Source organism: Dysidea avara, chromosome 12, assembly GCF_963678975.1.
Source record: "Dysidea avara chromosome 12, odDysAvar1.4, whole genome shotgun sequence".
Taxonomy (NCBI): Eukaryota; Metazoa; Porifera; class Demospongiae; order Dictyoceratida; family Dysideidae; genus Dysidea; species Dysidea avara.
The window spans coordinates 22398538-22416970 of NC_089283.1; the positions used below are offsets into that span (position 1 = coordinate 22398538).

Sequence of the window (18433 nt, forward strand, 5' to 3'; positions counted from 1 at the left end):
GCTTATCAAGAAGGAAATACAATGGATATCCCTTCACTTTAAGTCCTAACTGTGAGGTGTCTTCTCTTTTTCTGCTGTGAACTTCTGTTACTGGAGTGGTCAGTTCTCTTGTAGTACCAAATGGAGTATATGTTGTTATCCTGAGATTGATGTTGTTCATTAATTCAACCATTCCTGGCTTTATTTTTGGTCGAAGAAGTTCCAATTTCTGTACACTCCTCAAGCAGTAAATGGTTGCCATTGAAGAGAACATTATTCCAGTGCACAGCAACAGAACTGCAAGTTTTGTACCCCATTTCTTCTGCTTAACATTTGTGCTCCTCTTGCACTTGCTGTAGGTAAAGTAGGACAAGTAACTCCATGTTAGCAGCTGCACAAATGATGTAGCCCCCAATACCATATAGAACCATCTCCGCCTGCCTTGTTTCTCGTACAATACAATAGTTTGTGGTACAACAGTGCTTTGAGCACTGAACCTAGTCCATCTTTGTGCGGCTAAATGAATATGCTCAGCATGGCACCGTAAGGCGGCAGTGTTATATATAAAGACGGTGACCTTGCTGTACTAGATGGAGACAATATGCATCATATTTCAGGCCACAAACGTGTTGGAAACTTACACGTGAGATCATCTGGTAGCTTTTAATTAACCCCCACCAGAGACTGCGCGCGTCACGTGGTGGAAGGAAAAGAAAATGGTGGACAACCAGATTTTCGTTGGCCGGCTACCAAAGCACACTCGCAATAGGGACTTGGAAGATATCTTTTTTCCCTATGGGAAATTGACGCGCTGTGAGGTGAAGCAAGGTAAGGACGCGTTTTGCGCATTTGCAAACGGACGTTTATATTTCGATTTCTTTCCTTCTTGCAGGAATGCGACTAGGTAAACAAGACCCGTGGTTGTGTATGATGCTGTATACGTTTTTATTGTTTCTTCAGCCTATGGTTTTGTGGAGTTTGAAGACAGAAGAGATGCTGAGGTCAGCAAAATAAGGGTGTTACCCATTTAAGGCTGTGTAGTGTGTTTGGAGTTGTGGTCATTCTATATATATATATATATATAGTGAAAAAATTTAGCTGTGTTTGTATACATTGGCATCTTTATACTTTAGAATAATGTGTTCTGAGTGTCCAAATGTATGCTAGTATATATCAACAGTGGATCAGTTGGAATATATGTCACCTACCTAAGACTTTTAGGTGTCGTATATTCCAACTGTTCCTCATCAACAATTAGTTGGCAAGTGGATGTATGAATTGTTATTGGATGCAATTTCAAATTGTTATATCTTGGGCAGTGTTTTTTGTATTGGTTGTTTATAGAGGACATGCATGGCGATGTATTTCATCGTAATTGCTACGCAACTGTAGCTGTTGGCCATGTTTGGGAACCATTGTATCTTAAGCATCTTCTCATTATTTGTGGTGGCCTATATATATACAAGTAACTGGTTTTCACTTTGTTGGAAGAATGGCACATGCCTCGTTAGAAGGTTAGAATTGGTGTTGAAACTTTATTAGCCACCAATTTCACTAAGCTAATGTTGAGGGATCCAATTTTTAATCTATCCTTCTTCCTAGTCTCGGATGCCCAGTACTTAGTACTGTTATCACCTTTTGTTCTGTCCCAATAGAAGCCATAAAAGTTACCCATAACTTGTTCACATGACAACTGCTAGCCGATGTGCAAGTCCTCTATAGGTGGATATGTGTGTGTGTGTAAAAATGGACTGAGATTTGGGTTATTCAAAAACTGTTCTGATTAGAGCCCACCACAAATACACATCCCTTGCTTTGCAGTAGCAAAAATGACAGTAATTATGTTTGATATTTTGTGAAATAACCCACATCTACAGTGTTGTAAGGCAGTGAGAGTAATAATGTGGTTTTTATTTGTGTCATGTCTACTGAACTGATTAGCCAGTTATTGATGATAATGTTGTCCCGATCGATATCCATCACTGCCTACCGATTAGACCCTTATTCTCTCTTTGATGCTTTTGCCGATTAACTAGTGATGGTTTTGCCGATAAAGTAATGATGTTTTGCCGATAAGCTAACACTTGATGATAAGCTATCTTGCCGATAAGCTAATCCTGTTACGCTGATGATGTAACAGCATGTATATTACATGTGATGATGTTGACTGAGTCATGGTAGGAGGCAGTATGTAGACAGTGCATGAAGTATAAGTCTCTTCAGTGTATTGTCTTATAGTTGTTTTGTGTGGTTATGTTATTTAGGATGCCATACGTCAGGAGAATGGCAGGGAGTTCATGGGTACTAGGATAGTCGTGGAATGGTCTAGAGGATACAAGGACAAGAATGGAGGACGTGGTGGGGTAAGTGCAATTACAGTGTGTGTGTGTGTTTGTGCGTGCATGTTGCAGAGTGGTCGGCCACATAGAAAAACTCAAGCATAATTTTCTCATGATGGTCGAATATCATTTACTTATCATAACTCAATCCCTTAAATGCAGAATTGATCACCATAGCATTCACCAAGCAGTATAATCACCATTCAAAAATGCTTTTAAGGTTTTAGGTCTATATGCATGTTTTTGGTATCTGTGAAACCTGTGGTTATTGGTCCTTTTGAACCTATACACTTGTATATTTACAGTTATTCACTTCTATGGTTTGTGTGTACAGTGGTATGGTCTTTATGTGATTGGTGCCACCAGGAACATTTAATACTAATAAGTGGGGCCAGCTTGTTTTTCTGCAGATTGATTCCATATCAGCGATTCATTCTTGGCTCACTCCCACAAGAGATGAAAAATCAAAGTCTAAATACCTACAGCTGTCATACAGTGGAATTTGAAGTGTAAGATGTGCTTTCCACAGGTCGATCCTTTTTAAAGCTGTACTGTACTCTGATGTTTTAACTAAATACTTTACTGTCTGTCTAACACTATCTTGATATCTATTTAGTAGTCAGTAATGCTCTGTATCCTCTTTCTGTGTAATACAACCAGGTATTAACTATTAAGTGATGCAATGGTTTGTACTCAAACATCTAGTGATCAGGTCCTAATTAGAGCAGTTAATTTTGGTAGTTAGTACAACACATATTTACAATAGAATGCTATATAGTGTACCAACGTGCAAAATATAATGCAATACAGTGGTACCATATGTTAGGGATCACAGAGATCCTTTCTCACAACAAATGTTTGACCAGAAACCAGCCTCAGAATATCTTCATGGTGCCATGGCAGTATTGGTTAGGTATAGTCAAGTCTCAAAGTGCCTTCAGTATGACCTGAAATGCTTCCAATAGATTGCTACAGACTTTTTATTCAGTGGAATTTTCTACTGACTGGTTGACTGAATGATTCTTTCAGACCAGTGTAATTCAATAACGACAGATACCTTTTCGCATGTACAGTGTATCCTCCTTTGTGTCCCAGTTCTCTGCTGACGTGACAGTGCAAGGTGTTGATTTGCGGTAGTGTGTGATGGCTTCCTTACATTTGTAACCTCAATGTCCTAATTTTCCAGATTGATTGCAATGGTGCTTCTTGTACTGTTCTTCATTTTTAACACTGTAATAGGCTGAACATAACCAATGACAAAATGTAATGGTCACATCGCTTGTCCGTGTTTTGTCAGTCATTCAGATGAAAACATTAAGGGTGCTAGCGCCTTTTTGAAGCCACACAAATGCTGTTGTTTTTTTCCTTTGATACAGGCAAAAAGGAAGCTACAGGAATCTAAACTACTGCTTCGAAGATTGACCTAACTTTCTACTATACAGAGACCAAAGTGTAAGATTGTACCTTGTTTCATTCACGCGCTATAGTCCCTCAAAGTCAACCCATACATTTTTCTTATTCCGAGATACTGGCTGCTTGCACAGGCATCAAATTCGCTGTGAAGATTCTTCAACAAACTTGTGGAAACTTAGCGCAGGGATTTGTCTTTGCACTTCTTCTTTCTTGAGTTATAAAACAAAGAGTGAGTGCCCGCGAGCAAACTTCAACTTCTGGGCCTTATAACTTCATGCTGGATCACAACAATTATAATTCCATGCGCTAAAAGTTTGCAAATTTATCACTGATGGTCCACCAAAAGTTTGGTAGAGATCCGACTATCGTGTATTCCAGAATATCGCCTTTTACAATGCAGTGTAGAACATGCGCACTCCGACCAGTTATTACAACAAATTCCAATAAACCACAAATGCCAACTTTATCAAATAACAAGTTATAAATGAAGTTCTGAAGAAAAGAAAAGCTCTTGTTCCTTTTCTTTACACACTGGGACACCTTCCTGTTGCTTGTGGAGTCGCCAAGTCTGCTCTTCGATAGGTAACGCTGCACAGCCAGTGTCTTGTTATGTGTGATAAATCCAGCTGGAACATCGTCACTACCTAAGAACAGGTGTACAATACAAATATAACTTACCAGCGTAGCACTCGAGAAAACTCAGGAAGAACGTACGTTGGCTACAAATCAGCTTGTATCTCGGCTTGTTCGCAGGTATCTTCAACACTAGCACTAACTTTCAGGCTAATTCACTCTACTGTCACTGTTGGACACCCAGACGATCATTTTCATGATGGTTTTCAAACGAAACAGGCTGTTTCTTGGCCAATTCCTTTGGCGCAAAACACGGCCGCCTAACACGGATACTTTGAGTATGCGTAATATTGCCAATTATGATGTAACAGCCCCATGTGGTTATGTGGGTTGTCCCTTGAATGGCTTCAAAAACCGCTAGCACCCTTAAGGTTACAGTATACTGAAAGTCATTTAAAATCCAATTAAATGCATCCTCTACAAACTACAGTTCTAGCACACAGACCTTACATGTTACACACTGATGTTTGATTGCAATTGAAAGAGCAAGGTATCTCCTACTATCAGCAATAAATTCAGATAAGTGAACTCTTTATTTGCTGAGTTACATTGCAAGTTACCAGCACCTTCGAAGTAACTATTTGGCGTCAACTTGCAATAAACAGAACAAGTATTAGGCCACTATTGCAACACTGGACGTTAGCACAGACTACTAGTTAGTGACCAATAGCACAGAAGACTAGGTAGCTATTAACGCAACAGAGCTATTAACAATTACAAATTTCTTGTAACCCGCAGAGTTGTGAAACATCGCCCGTACTATTTGCTACAGCCACAGAAGCCATTTCTTTACATGATAGGTCACTACTCCTACGTATATTACATAAGCCAGCACAAATACAGAGGTCTAACTCGTTAGTATACTAAAGAAAACTGACGCAGAAGTGCTCTACTCACCGTTTAGGATACCATACTAAAACCACAAATTATCCTTGCCGCCAAAACTTTGCGCAAAAGATGCGAATCGTCTTAAAGAAACATTCTTTGCCACTCTACTTACTTCTGTGAATGTCTTCTTCACTATTACTCTCTAAACAATAACGAATTTCTTCTTACTACAAAGCCACGCGCGCTGTAACAGGCATCATGGCCATCTTGTTATTGCATAAATCTAATCGCATGATGCAATAAATGAATTCTTGTGGTAACATTATGGCTTCTTTTCCATATGGCTTCCATTAGCTGAATACCGTAACCTTAAGCCTGGCACCATTCTTTTGATACTGTGTGTGTGGGTTCACCAGTCATGATTATATTACAAAAATGTAAACAAACAAGAACCAGGAAAACTCCTAATTTTTCCTTGTTCTTGTATATATTATATATATACCACTCTGTGTGGGCAGTTCAAAGGCACCGCCAGTGCCATAATTTGTATATTGCACTGCTGCAGACCGCAGCGAGTAAATTATAACTTATAACGCACTGGTTGCGGTTTTGTAGACCACAACGAGTGCATTATAAGTTATAATGCACCGAATAATGCACCGACAGCAGTGCAATATACAGATATTGCACTGGCTGCGGTTTTGTGCAGCATAGCACAAGTGCCGGTGGCGAAGATCACTACGACACCTCACCTAATAGGTGGAAAGACACTTCACACTTCACAGATCACTCGAATTCTTTTATAGCCTGACATGTAAAGGTCGATTGTGGGCCATAACGTCACCAATACGTATAATGTTTTCAAGCAGCCAATGGCGATTGAAAAAGCCAACGCGGGTGGCCACAACTCTAGTCTACATATATAAACGTACTTATACACCTTACTAGTCTGGTGCCATCTTAGCCCAGATTAAACTGTAGTCCACTTCGACAATGACTCAAAACAAATATATTCTAAATAATACTAACCTTTATGTTCAATTGTGGGAACCAGTTTTGTCATGCCACCAGATTCGAGTTTAGCCAGTGTAAATAGTAAGAATTAGACTAGTATCGTTTAGTAGTTAGGTTTTGTTTACTTAAACCGTCTATTTAGCTGCTTTTTTTCGCTCGAGAGAATCACTATGGTGATTAGTCTGGTGCTTAGTCTATATGGCACGCTGGCATGCTGAGCACTACATGATGAGAGTCGAACAGCAAATGCAGGTTAGTGATATAACCCATAGCGTACTAGCTTTCAATATCTCAGGTGGCTGAAGTACTGCAGGGGAAACGTCATCGCAACGTCTGGCTTGGTTACCCACAATCGATGTTAGAAACCTGGCCTTTATAAGTGTTACAGCTGTCTTGTGAGACTCTCCCCACCTATTAGGTGAGTGGTACATAACAGTTATACAACGTGCACTCGTGCTCTGCCTGTATAAACACACTTGCCTTCGGACCTAACGGCCCTCAGGCTCGTGCGTTTATATCAGGCAGAGCACTCGTGGCCATTGTATAACTATATAATATATATATGTATTCAGTATATAGTACTTTCAGGGTTCTAGGGTGTTTCAGCATTAGTGTGTACACAATATTCTTGAATAAATTATCCAGTTTGTCTGGCATTTGACCAGAGCCAATTTCCTGTGAGACTATGAGTCTCTTTGTTACTAAAGTGTTTGTGAAATTTTGTAAATGTGTGTAATATTTTATTATATGTCTTCCTTTTTGTAGTATGATCGATATGACCGTCGTGATCGAGATCGAGATCGTTACGACAGAGGAGGACGAGATGACAGATACTCTCGAAGGTGATTACCTGTGTTGTGTACACATGTTGTATGTTTGTGCACACCCTACACAATGTGTAGTACATGTACATTCTCCTGATTGCACACAGTGTTATATTATTTGCCAGGAATTTCAACAGATTTGCATGAATCTGTACTGCAGTATCTGCCCTGAGGAATGGCACAATAACTCACCAGTAGGCTTCCTAGATGAATATGGTTATCTTAATAAACCAGTGATATTTTTATCTTAATAAACCAGTGATATTTCTAGTGACCTCACTAGTGACAACTTCTAATGGTTGCTATGACTGGAATTAGACAAATCACGCAACACACAAATACCTTAAACTTCAGAACAAACTAGTATTAGTTAGAAATGAGCTGACAGTTTTTAACACTATTTAGAGATCCGAGAATGATGTGGGGGAGGCTACGCACAAACTTAATTACCGAGGCAACAGGCCATGGTAATTAATTGTGGGTAAGTTCATCCGGCCCTTCGAGTGGATGGTATAGTTTGCATGGTGCGACACCGTGACATTGGTGAATCAAAGTAGCTACTATGCTTTAATACATGCCAAACTGTCTTGTTCTGTAGAGAAAGTAAGCTAACAAATTGCAAACTGTGGATGCTAGCATTGGGTGTTACCACTTCAAGAGTACTGGGCCAGTGCCACACTATGACAATGGTGCATCAAGGTCCGTACTGATCATGAGCTAATGACGCCTGTTTAGCCCAGAAAGTAAACTGATAGTATATAAGGGCATTTCATTTCGTTTTGTTTTTGCTGATTTTCATTTGATGAATGTGGTAAACAACCACAGGCTAGACCACAAGTTACTATTTAGTAACACTGCCATAGGTTTCTATTGGATTTAGTAATCTCAGAGGAATATTGCATAAAATTTTCTAAACAGACATAGTCCATAAGCTGTGTTTGTATCACAGATAAACCCCTTGCCTTTTTAAAAGAAACATCCTTGGATTATGGACAACCTCCTTATAGAAGATATCAAGGACACCTTTTTACAAAGGGTACAAGTATATTTGCTAGGCTTATTGTAAGTAGTTACAGTTAGTTATGCAACACTACCTCTTGTTGCTGTGGAAATACATTCTTTTTTACACAGCTATATTTATCACTCAGCTGCGGTTTGTCCTTATAAGGTGCTGCATGGCTCAATTCACTTACTCCTTTGTCTTAATCCAGTTTCCAAGTTACTATGATATACCTCAGTGGTATTGTGTATACTTTTGTGGTTTCAGCACCTTCTATTGAGTGGCAAATTATAAGTGGTTGAAAAGTCTTGTAGGTACTGCCTCACTATATGTAGTATATATGCCACTTGCAAAATAGGAGCAGCTTGTACTTTGCATTTTTTGGGAAGTTTTCAAACTCAACTGTGCATGTGACCTGCTGAGCAAGGTCGCATTTTCTTGAACTTCTTTTTATGACTTTTTGTTGTCTAGATGGAAAAAAGGGCTATTAATTGAACGGCTTTATCTGGTGAATACTCTTGGAGTTATAGCAATAGACAGCAGGAAGAGTAAAACAATTAACAAGGGTACAGTTTTTGGTACCTATGCTTTCTAGCAAGTAGGCTGTTCAAGCTTAGAAACGGTGATGATAAAAGTACATTTACTGCAACATAAACACACAACTTTTTTACCCAGTTTCAATTCAAAAAGGATTTTGCGGTTTTTGCTCAGTGGGTCATTTTTTTTTGTAATGTTTCTATGAAGGTGCAGGTTGTTAAGCCTTCCATTGATATTATTCCATTAATGTTTGTACTCATACAGCAGCTCTTGACTTTTATTATTTACTCTTGCTATTACTTCATAATAGTAGTTTGTGTTGGAGTGACCATTATTGTGTCCAGGTGATATGTTACCCTGGACAACTGTGGTATGGTTCTATGGTAACCTCCAGGTGACTTGTGGTTAATTGTCAGGTTGGTGATACAACCTGTTGCTAGGTTTTTATATTTGACTAGCTAGGCATGTTTATTGGTATGCTCAAAATGGTTTATGGTTTAATTGATTCATTAGGTGGATTCTTGTTGAACTGGTATAACCTGAACTGCCTGTTTGCCCTGGTACAGAGTGAACTGCAAGTTACACCACACATCATACTATCAACAGTCAATAATAGTGTCAGACACAATACAGAGCCTCTACAAATGGTTTAGTGTGATTCAAAGGGATTAAGTTGTAGTGTATTCTATATGTGAAGATTGTTTTAATCATCGCATTTCCTTTTTTCTGCTGGTGTGCACTTGTTAACACATCTGAGAGAATCACACTAAATCATTTGTATTGTGTTAGATACTCTCCTCTCCACTATTATTAACTCTTGATTCTAAAGTTAAGTTATGCCTGTTATGGGATTTTAATTAGTGGTTTTTATTTAATTTGAGGTCATAAATCCACTTTCTTTATTACCAACAAGTTGTTGAATATGTTTGTTCTAGGAAGTCTTATTCACGATCACCACCCCGACATAAGCGTCGAAGATCACCATCTCGCTCTCGTAGCAGATCCTACTCCAAGTCCAGGTCTCCAGTTGACAGAAGGTGAGAATCTTCTCAAGACAAATAGTCTCTGTCTAATGCAGAGACAATGAATAATAGCCTAATTGACTCGTGATCTCATAAATCATTTATTATTTAATCTATTGTGGATATGGTGACCACTGATTGTAATGTCTCAATAAATAAGGCTAATGGTCTTTGTGCAAATATTAGAAGTTTGTAGTATTATAAAACTAAAAGAATAGTTCTTAAAGGCGAATTATCATTGAATTCTTTGTTTCTTTTCTAGGAGTCGCAGCTACAGCCGTGAACGAGACAGAAGCAGGAGCCGCAGCTGAAGTGGACTACTCACCACAAGAACAAACCAACCTAGCTATTTTAACAATTTTTGCATACAACTGTACACGTATTCTTTTGTGTAGTATTCAATGTTATGCGATGTTTTACCGGATTATTTGTGGTTAACAGTTTGCATTCTTTTGACATATACTCATAACCTAGCCGAGCAGTTGAGGTGTATGTTGCGTGCACAACCCGTCTAGTGCGTTGTGCGTTACAGAGCTAAACTATGGCGGAAGATAAGCCATGGTTTACAGCAGAGCTGCACGATACGTCGTGGATCGTTGTGCAGAAGGACACATTTACTAACTGGTGTAACGATCGCCTGAAGGACACAGGTGTGAAAATTGCTGACCTAGAAGTAGATTTGCAGGATGGTCTAACGCTGATACAGCTGCTTGAGGTCCTGGCGCAGCGGAAGAAGCTGCCGGGAAGGTATTAGCAATTCGCTAGCTAGCTAGCTAGTTATGTAAAATGAAACAAACCACCCGTTTCTAATTAGGATTTGTGGGGAATTGTGACGAGTACCGAAGCGTAGCAGTACAGCCAGCTATTGAAACAGCTGCAACTGCTGTTTTCACAACTATCTACAGGAATAGTAAAAGAATTTTTGGAATTTAATATGATATAAAATCGACCTGATGTTAAACCAACATCTGCATGTGTGTGTAGGAGGCTTAAAGTTGGTGAATGTTTGATCAATATACACTGCTGTCAGGGTGACAATATGTTGCTACATACTGCACACTTCTGTGCTGTGAAATGTGACATTTATCACACCTTGAAACAAACAGGTGTTATGTAGGCTTCTGGTTGTCCTTTGTGTGACCTACAGGAGTTGTTGCTAATCATTCATATAAGCCTGTCATGAAGCAAACTGGCTTTGTTAGAAAATGGAGAAAAAGAATAGTTGGTATACTGGTGGGCAGTCTTGGTTAATAGTATAATGGATTAGGTATTAAACCCTAGACAAATAAAAATAATCTAATTTAAAACATTTGAAAGGTTTTCCACATGCTTCAAAACTGAAGCCATGCACATAAGCTGTTGGTGGTTTGTAAGACTCCCTATGATTTAAGTTTACCATAATATTAATTTGTCAGTGATACTTAAACCTTGCTGTAGACCCTACCATCTGTAGACAGTTACTGATTAGCTTGCTACAAAGTAATGATAAGAACCTCGCTGAAAGTAGGGTCTGGGAAAGTGAAACTAGTATCTGTGAGAATCTGTAAATGATTGACTGGGGTTTGTTTGTGCTACTTTTACCTCTAAGTGGTAAGAATGCTAGTGCTAAGTATACATTTGTGGTATACTGTTATTAGTACCTTTGATTACCATTTCACCATGGAAACATGTCACATGAGCTACTACTTATATATTTGGTTTTACTCAATACACAGGTACCATAAGAGGCCTCGCATGAAAGCCCAGAAGATGGAGAATCTTTCAATAGCCTTCAACTTTATGATGGATGTTGAGCGCTTACCCCTCGTGAATATCGGTATGTAATTTTTCAGTCATCCATTGTGTGTAAAGTTTAGCTATGGTCACATAGTAATGTGGCCTAATGTATTTTGCAGACTGCACTCACAGACTGGACTCACGGGATTGGGTTGGAAGCAGCCTCTTAACAATGATCTAGGCATTGTCTAGCTCTTGTAATGCTGGAGACACTGTTATCAAGCTACAAATGCTGATACTACTCTTCTTTATAAGTCAGAAAGCATCACAGTGATGGACCAGAAGTATTTAGCCAAATAGCCATGTATTCTCTTGCGGCTTGCTCAACATTGAATAGTTTTTATACCTAGCTCAGTTGTGCATTAATACCTAAATCCATGTAGGCCGTGTACCACACTGAAAGCTGTATAGTTCAAGTACTGTCATAGGATTTGTAATAAATTGATACACACCGGACCTTCGTAATCCATCAGGAAGATATCAGCAGTTGTAGCTCGATAATGGTATCTCCAGCATTACAAAAGCTAGATATTGCCTGGAATATTGATAAAAGACTGTTTCCATCCCAGTCCATAAGTCAATTCTGTGAGATGTTTTGTATGTCGTCTTATATACAAAACATCTCACAGAGTTATATACATGCCTGTTAAACACATGCCATGTATATAATTTGAATTGTGTATGTTATAATTATTGAAAATTTCTAATAAAAAATGGGCTATGGTAATAAAAGAAGTATTATTTATATGGTGATTAAAACACAGGTAAGATGTTTTGTATGTCGTCTTAGTTTGTATAAGAGTTGTATGGCATGATGTGTATTTGTGGTGTGACAATAAAGACATGATTGTTATTGGAGATGTGATAAGTATTACATTACAAGACAGAAGATGTATTGTTTTTTTGGATACAAAGTGTGAAATTTGTTCTACCAGACATCTAACAATTACTAAGTACAGATTGCTAGCATTGATGCATTATATATTGTAGCCATCATCAACTGACATTACCTTCGGAGAGTTTCTGTGGTAGTGTACTTGCTGCTATAGACCTCTCCGTCCAGGCATGCCCTATTTTATAAATTACAGAGGCTTAAAAGTTGGCACATGAAAACTTGCATTGCTTTGCTTAACAATGTTTTATGTACAAAATTGCCCTTCAGAGCTAATTTAGAAGAATAATGGAGTGAGGATTACAAGTACTTTTTTGTTATTCATCTAATGGAGCAACAAGAAAGCCTTGCACCTAAATTTCATACTTCTATACTATCACTCTTTCTGATTCTAATGAATCTGGTGTCCATGCCATATCACAAGTTATATATGCTATGTATATCGTAGCCCTTGCTTGTATGCTCATTTGAAAATGTTTGTGGGTGAAATTTGCTATGGTTTAGACTATTTTCTATGTGGTTTGTAACTTTTCAGTGTTCACAGATGTCTTTACATGTCACAACCTAATTGACATGAGTTCTCAAGAAACAAATATTAACCAGAAACAAGCCTCACAATACTTTCACAGCACCTTGGCAGTATTGGTGATGCCCAAAAGTGCCTTCGGTGTGGCCCCAAACACTTCCTATATATATTTTTTTTTCAATTTAGTGGAATATTTTGCTGACTGACTGACTAACTAACTGATATCTTTAGAAAAGCAACATTCAACAGCTACTAAGGCTATGGGCTTGATTTTTCACTTTTAGATGTAATTTCAGCTAGACAGGTGTCTTTTGCCATAACTGTAGTACATACGGTGTGCTTACCTTTGCATCCTATTTCTTTTTGCTTACAGATGCTTGACAGCTTCGCAGTAGTGCACCGTCGCTTCATAACCACACTTCCAATAGTCAGATTGGTTGTAGACTAGCTACACTTATCAATTTCCCATGTGTAGTGGAAGAATAGTCCAAATTACTTGAAATGGCTACTTTGATTAGTATAAAGGCACACATTTTGTTGTACAATTATAAACTCATCACCATTCTTTCTTTTGATGCAGTGGTTATGAAGTTCACTGCTGATAAATATGTTATACAAAAAGTTAACAAAAATTTAGGAATTGTACAAGTTAGTAGCTGGGCTCATTACAAGAAAAAACAATACTAGCTTGTAAAATTCTAAGGAGTTAGGTGCTTATCCTTGGGGTAGGGTGGTATAGCAACTATCCTGCAGATTATATTGTGTGTTGCCAGAGGCCATACCTTTCGTCTGCTGTTCCTTTTTAGTGCACATCGTGATGAAATGTACTACTACTTGCAACCACTATTCAAATGTGGCAAAGCGTGGTGTAAATCTAGCTTTACAGGAGTGTGCAGCTGGCTATGGGTACATACAAAATTGATTTTAAACTGCCATTTGTCTGCATGCACATCTGTGCATATTAAGATAACTTTTAAGCTTAAGGCCTCATACAAGATCTCAATCTCAGGTGAGCACTAATAACACTGACTGGCCTCTATGCAGTATTGAGGCAGCTAAATATTTGGTATGCACATTAGCCATTTCTCTTGTTGTGATTAAAATTACATGTAGAGTAGGTTTCAGTAATCAATAGCTAATAATATTTTCAATTGGTAGCTCCTCAAATTGTGAAATCAGTGAAGCATCTAACTGATCGCGTATGTTGACGATAAACTGCATTGTACAGTATATAATACACATTATATTGTATCTAGTAGCTTTTAGGCAGCTTGTATCTTTGGTTGTTGCAAAGTTCTTATCGGTCTTGTATAAAACTCCACCTCCGTGTCACTGTGTTTCCTTAATGACTGATTAGTGTGGCTGAGTACGACTAGTGTTCCACCAATATTTTGATCATTATTGTATCAGAGCTGGTTTTTGCTGTTTTGATTGTAATTGGTGTCAGTTATTAAGTACCATTCACTCATGACATTGATTGTTGTCGTAAGTGCTATGCTGAAGCCTGAAGTATTACAAAAGGGGTTATATAGTGCTTTTCGTACATCTCACCAGAGAACTACTCACAGTAAGGCTCGAATCTAGGGCATCTCAGTGGTGACAGTTCATTTCAAGGTGAGTTCCACTTCTCACTGGTAATCTACTGTATGCAAAATTTATAGAATGTATAACAAATAGTATACATCCGAGTACTATGAATAATATGGAAGTGGTTAGAATTACATCTTGCTAAACAAGTCGATGTGTTATACTACTTCTAAACACCAGGCGCCCATGCAGTCCATTCTAACTAAATAGGCAATTAATCTACCATGTATATAATTTAGTTTATATTCATGCTATTGCTATTATTAATTCAGCTAGATAATTTAGCGTATTTTCTAATGCATGAATTATTTAGTAATTCAGTAATTACATTGCTATGCACTGCTAAAGAAGCGTAACTATCTTTAAACGACACACTGAAGTATCTTCTCAACTGTTTTATAGTGTGTCTATTGTGTTTTCTCACACGAATTGTTACGGGAAAGCCTTGAGGCTGCCCTTCATTTTTGTTTGCGTAAGTACAGGTAATGCCCCTCTTTCAACTCAAAGGATACACTATCTCTGGTAGTCTAAGAGACCTTCAACGTTCTATAAAACTGAAAGGGAAAACCGTTCACGAAGTATATGAAGAGTCGCCATACCCGTATTTCATACCACCACCAAGAAGAAACCACCTCAGAGCAAAGTTTATGTGTGTGGAAGTTTAATGCAGGCTTAATTTAGCTTTCAATCCTTACATCCTGGCTGCTTTTTACCATTATAAACGTTTTTGCTCACATGGGTGCGTATGGAAAAACAACATAGGTAGGTAGGTACACATACACATGTTTTTACCAAAACAATTTTGTTTTTTAAACCAAGCATGCTCCCACTTTAAAAAACTACAAGACCTACTAATATGCATTCACTGAGAAAGAGATCACTGATAAACAAAGGCACAATGGTATAATAATAATTAGATGTACACCTTTTCTATTTAATGCCAGTCAATCCTGGCATGTGCACTCAGCACTACCAACTGTGTGGACTGGGATGTGGATCAGAAACTAGTGATTGTTGTTTATAAACAACAGGATAGTATTATAGTTTCACAGTGTTTCACAGTTGCTTGCAGATACCATGATTATTTTGCATATACAGTGGAACCTATGTATAAGTGGCTGTTACAGGCATAAGGTGGTCAGTAGGATTTTAGTGGTTGTGACTGTTATAAATAGGTAATTATCAATAAGAGGCTTGCGCTAACCAATAATTATCAGTACAGAAATGGCAGTGTGAACTTGTTGCATCATGTTGTGTGAATGTTGCTAATGGTCATTGATATATAGTATTCATTGAAAGACAGGAAGTGTGATAATTGCAATTTTATTTTGTGGTGGCAGATTAGTGGCTGAACAAGCAACCAATTGTTCTTTATAAGGCAGCGACTGCTATGTATACAGTGATTCATAGGTGAATTCTTGGCTGGCTGTTATGTGTGTTTTGCCAGGTGACCACTTAATACAGACCACAATGCATACATCTGTATTGAAAAATATTTGGGACTCCGTAACCCAGTTTCCACTGTACCAGACATATTGTGTGTGGGCAGCCAGTCTCACTTGGCAAGCCACTGTGTGGAGAGAGAGTATAATTTCCGGTTTGTAATACAGTGTATGTGACCCGCTGAGCAAAAACCGGTCATTTTGCACATTCCTCGAATTCCATTTTATTGCTTCTCTATAGTAACAAAGTTTCAGCCTTCTGTGATGAATAATCTTGGAGTTATAGTGCTAGACAGTTGGGACAGGAATAAATTTGATTTGTACAGCAGCGATACAGCAAATAAATTACAGGCACTCATTTAACTCATGACTGAAACAAGCTACGAATATTAGTCTTTTCACCATGAACTGGCAAATTGATCAAGATAATAGTGTTTTCCATGTACATCTCCATGTGGACAAAGAAGAAGGCCATTTCAACAATGAAATGACAACAGTAAACTTTATTTCTACCGCATTGTAAATAAGCGCCCATAACTCATGCGCTGTATGAATATAAAACAATTAAGCTTTGTTTCAGTGTATGCTGATGCGATTAAAATGTGCGTAAATTTTGTAGCATGTGTATTTTTGCCCAGTTAATTTCAATACATTTTTGCAACATAGAATTTTGCAAACAGCTGGTTTTTGCTCAGCAAGTTGCATACGAGCACTCAGTCAGTATTGGTATTTTTACTCAATTAAATATTGTGTACTATGACACAAGCACTCTTGTTAAAACAAAAAATTCAGGTATCACTCATCCCTAATAACACCCAGTTAACACAAGTGCTTACAATGTGGTGGGCTCTTCAGAGCCTTGCAAAAATTTTGTATGTGAATGAGAACAAAAATGTAGTGTAGAGCTGAATAAATGCCCATGCATCGCTGAATACTTATATAGGTGTACATCTGGAAAGTGATTGTCGGTTTTAGTACAGTGGAACCTGTCTATAATGGTCACCTTGGGACCAGATATATCTGGCCTTTATATACAGGTGGCTGTTATAGAGAAAACCTGTATAAGGTGGTCAGCAGCATTTTAGTGGCTATGGCCGTTATAAATGAGTGATTATTATTAAGAGGCTCGCGCCAACCGCAATGCAGTAATATTTTAGTACAGAAAGGACAAGGTGAGCTTGTTATGAATGTTGGTTATAGCTATTGAATACGTTTAAGCAATGAAGCCTGATAGATTATATATAGTATTCATTGAAAGGCAGGAAGCGTGATAATTGTGCATTAATTAAAACGGTGCCGTGGTGCCAGACAGTTGGCTTAACAAGCCACCATAAAAGGTAGCGACCGCTATATGAAGGAGAAAGTTATGTATACAGTGATTCATAGGCGAATTCTTGGTTGGCCGTTATACGCGTTAGACAGGTGACCGCTTAATGCAGAAAACAATGCATACATTTGTATGGGAAAATATTTGGGACCTTTTGTCCATGGCCGTTATGCAGAGGTGACCGCTTAATCCAGGTGACCGTAACACAGGTTCCACTGTACCAGAGTAGGTTGACATGAATATAAGCATTAGTCTCACTTACCAACCCTTCTGGTATCACCACCAATAGCAAGTCCAGTGGAAGCAGTTTAAGGTTGAGTACACAATCACATTGTACAGGTGATCAGACACCATAGCATAGTTTCAGTATCATCACCATAATAGCCTGTAAATGGAATGGTTTCTAGAATTGTGATGTTTCACTCTCTTCTACACAAACTTTTGGATAAATGCTCTTACACAGTGATATGAGTAGGCAATTCTGGGTAACAATTAAATCCAATACAGAACCTTGATTTTTCTATATGCACTAATTTATTAGAATATGCCTGACTGTTGTGTTAGGATGACTGTTATATTAGAGTACCTTGAGCAAGGCTTGTATGTACATTTAGCAAGTAGGGGTGTACCCATAAACTACTGTAACACAAATGAGTACTATAAGTGGTGCTTTGTACTTTGTAGTTGGTGTGAGCAATATATTGTATACACTGTACTAGGTGAATTCATAGCATTGAAGGGGCAAAGCCTACTTTATAGCAATCTACCCTTATTGTATGTTTGCTTGTAAGGATAATGATGACTTATTCAGTACTGACAGTTTATAGACATTCTGCAATGTACATATTCTCAACTACAAATAGTTTGCAACCGCTGAAATATGCTTATTAATTTGAGGGTTAAGCACTGACAATATGTTTTGAGCAATTATATGCCAACACAAAGGAGCATGACATACAAATACTGACCAGTCAATATCTCACAAAATCAAGGTTGATAGGCCAGAATTACATGTACAGTATGTGGATATTAACACTAGGTGTATAAGCAGTAGTGGTTGGTTTACATGGTTTGGTTAACACTTAGATGGCTGATTGATATTGCCATTGCATCAAGCATGAAGGAAATATTTGCTCTGAAGTGCTAAACTTGAAGCTTCATTGGTTTCTGTTAGTACAAAGAGCTTTATTGCAATAGCTTGCTTGCCTTAACCCCTGGAAAAAATTTTGGTGAAGCCATACAGAAACTGTACTGAGCCATTTTGAAATGGTTGTTGCACATACTAAGTCCCACT

At 38.2% G+C, this 18433-nt stretch overlaps 2 protein-coding genes and 1 long non-coding RNA gene across 3 annotated transcripts in view; 2 read left to right on the forward strand and 1 right to left on the reverse strand.

Moving 5' to 3' along the window:
• The first annotated feature begins 648 nt into the window (after positions 1–648).
• On the forward strand, positions 649–10045 carry LOC136240605 (probable splicing factor, arginine/serine-rich 6). Its single transcript, XM_066031617.1, has 7 exons — positions 649–807; positions 872–883; positions 940–980; positions 2244–2342; positions 6972–7048; positions 9503–9604; positions 9852–10045. The coding sequence occupies exons 1-7, from the start codon at positions 696–698 to the stop codon at positions 9898–9900; spliced, it is 492 nt and encodes a 163-aa protein (XP_065887689.1). The 5' UTR covers positions 649–695; the 3' UTR covers positions 9901–10045.
• On the reverse strand, positions 4170–5468 carry LOC136240610 (uncharacterized). The gene is made up of 2 exons (XR_010693904.1): positions 5365–5468; positions 4170–4375 (listed from the first exon to the last, which is right to left on the reverse strand). It is a non-coding gene; the product is annotated as an uncharacterized lncRNA (long non-coding RNA).
• Positions 10046–10115: 70 nt separating the features above from the next.
• LOC136240586 (uncharacterized) overlaps positions 10116–18433 on the forward strand; it is a 71513-nt gene continuing 63195 nt past the window's right edge. The window contains exons 1-2 of the mRNA XM_066031595.1: positions 10116–10336; positions 11305–11405. Coding sequence (XP_065887667.1) covers positions 10131–10336; positions 11305–11405 — 307 coding nt within the window. The 5' untranslated portion in view covers positions 10116–10130. The remainder of the gene's footprint in view (positions 10337–11304; positions 11406–18433) is intronic.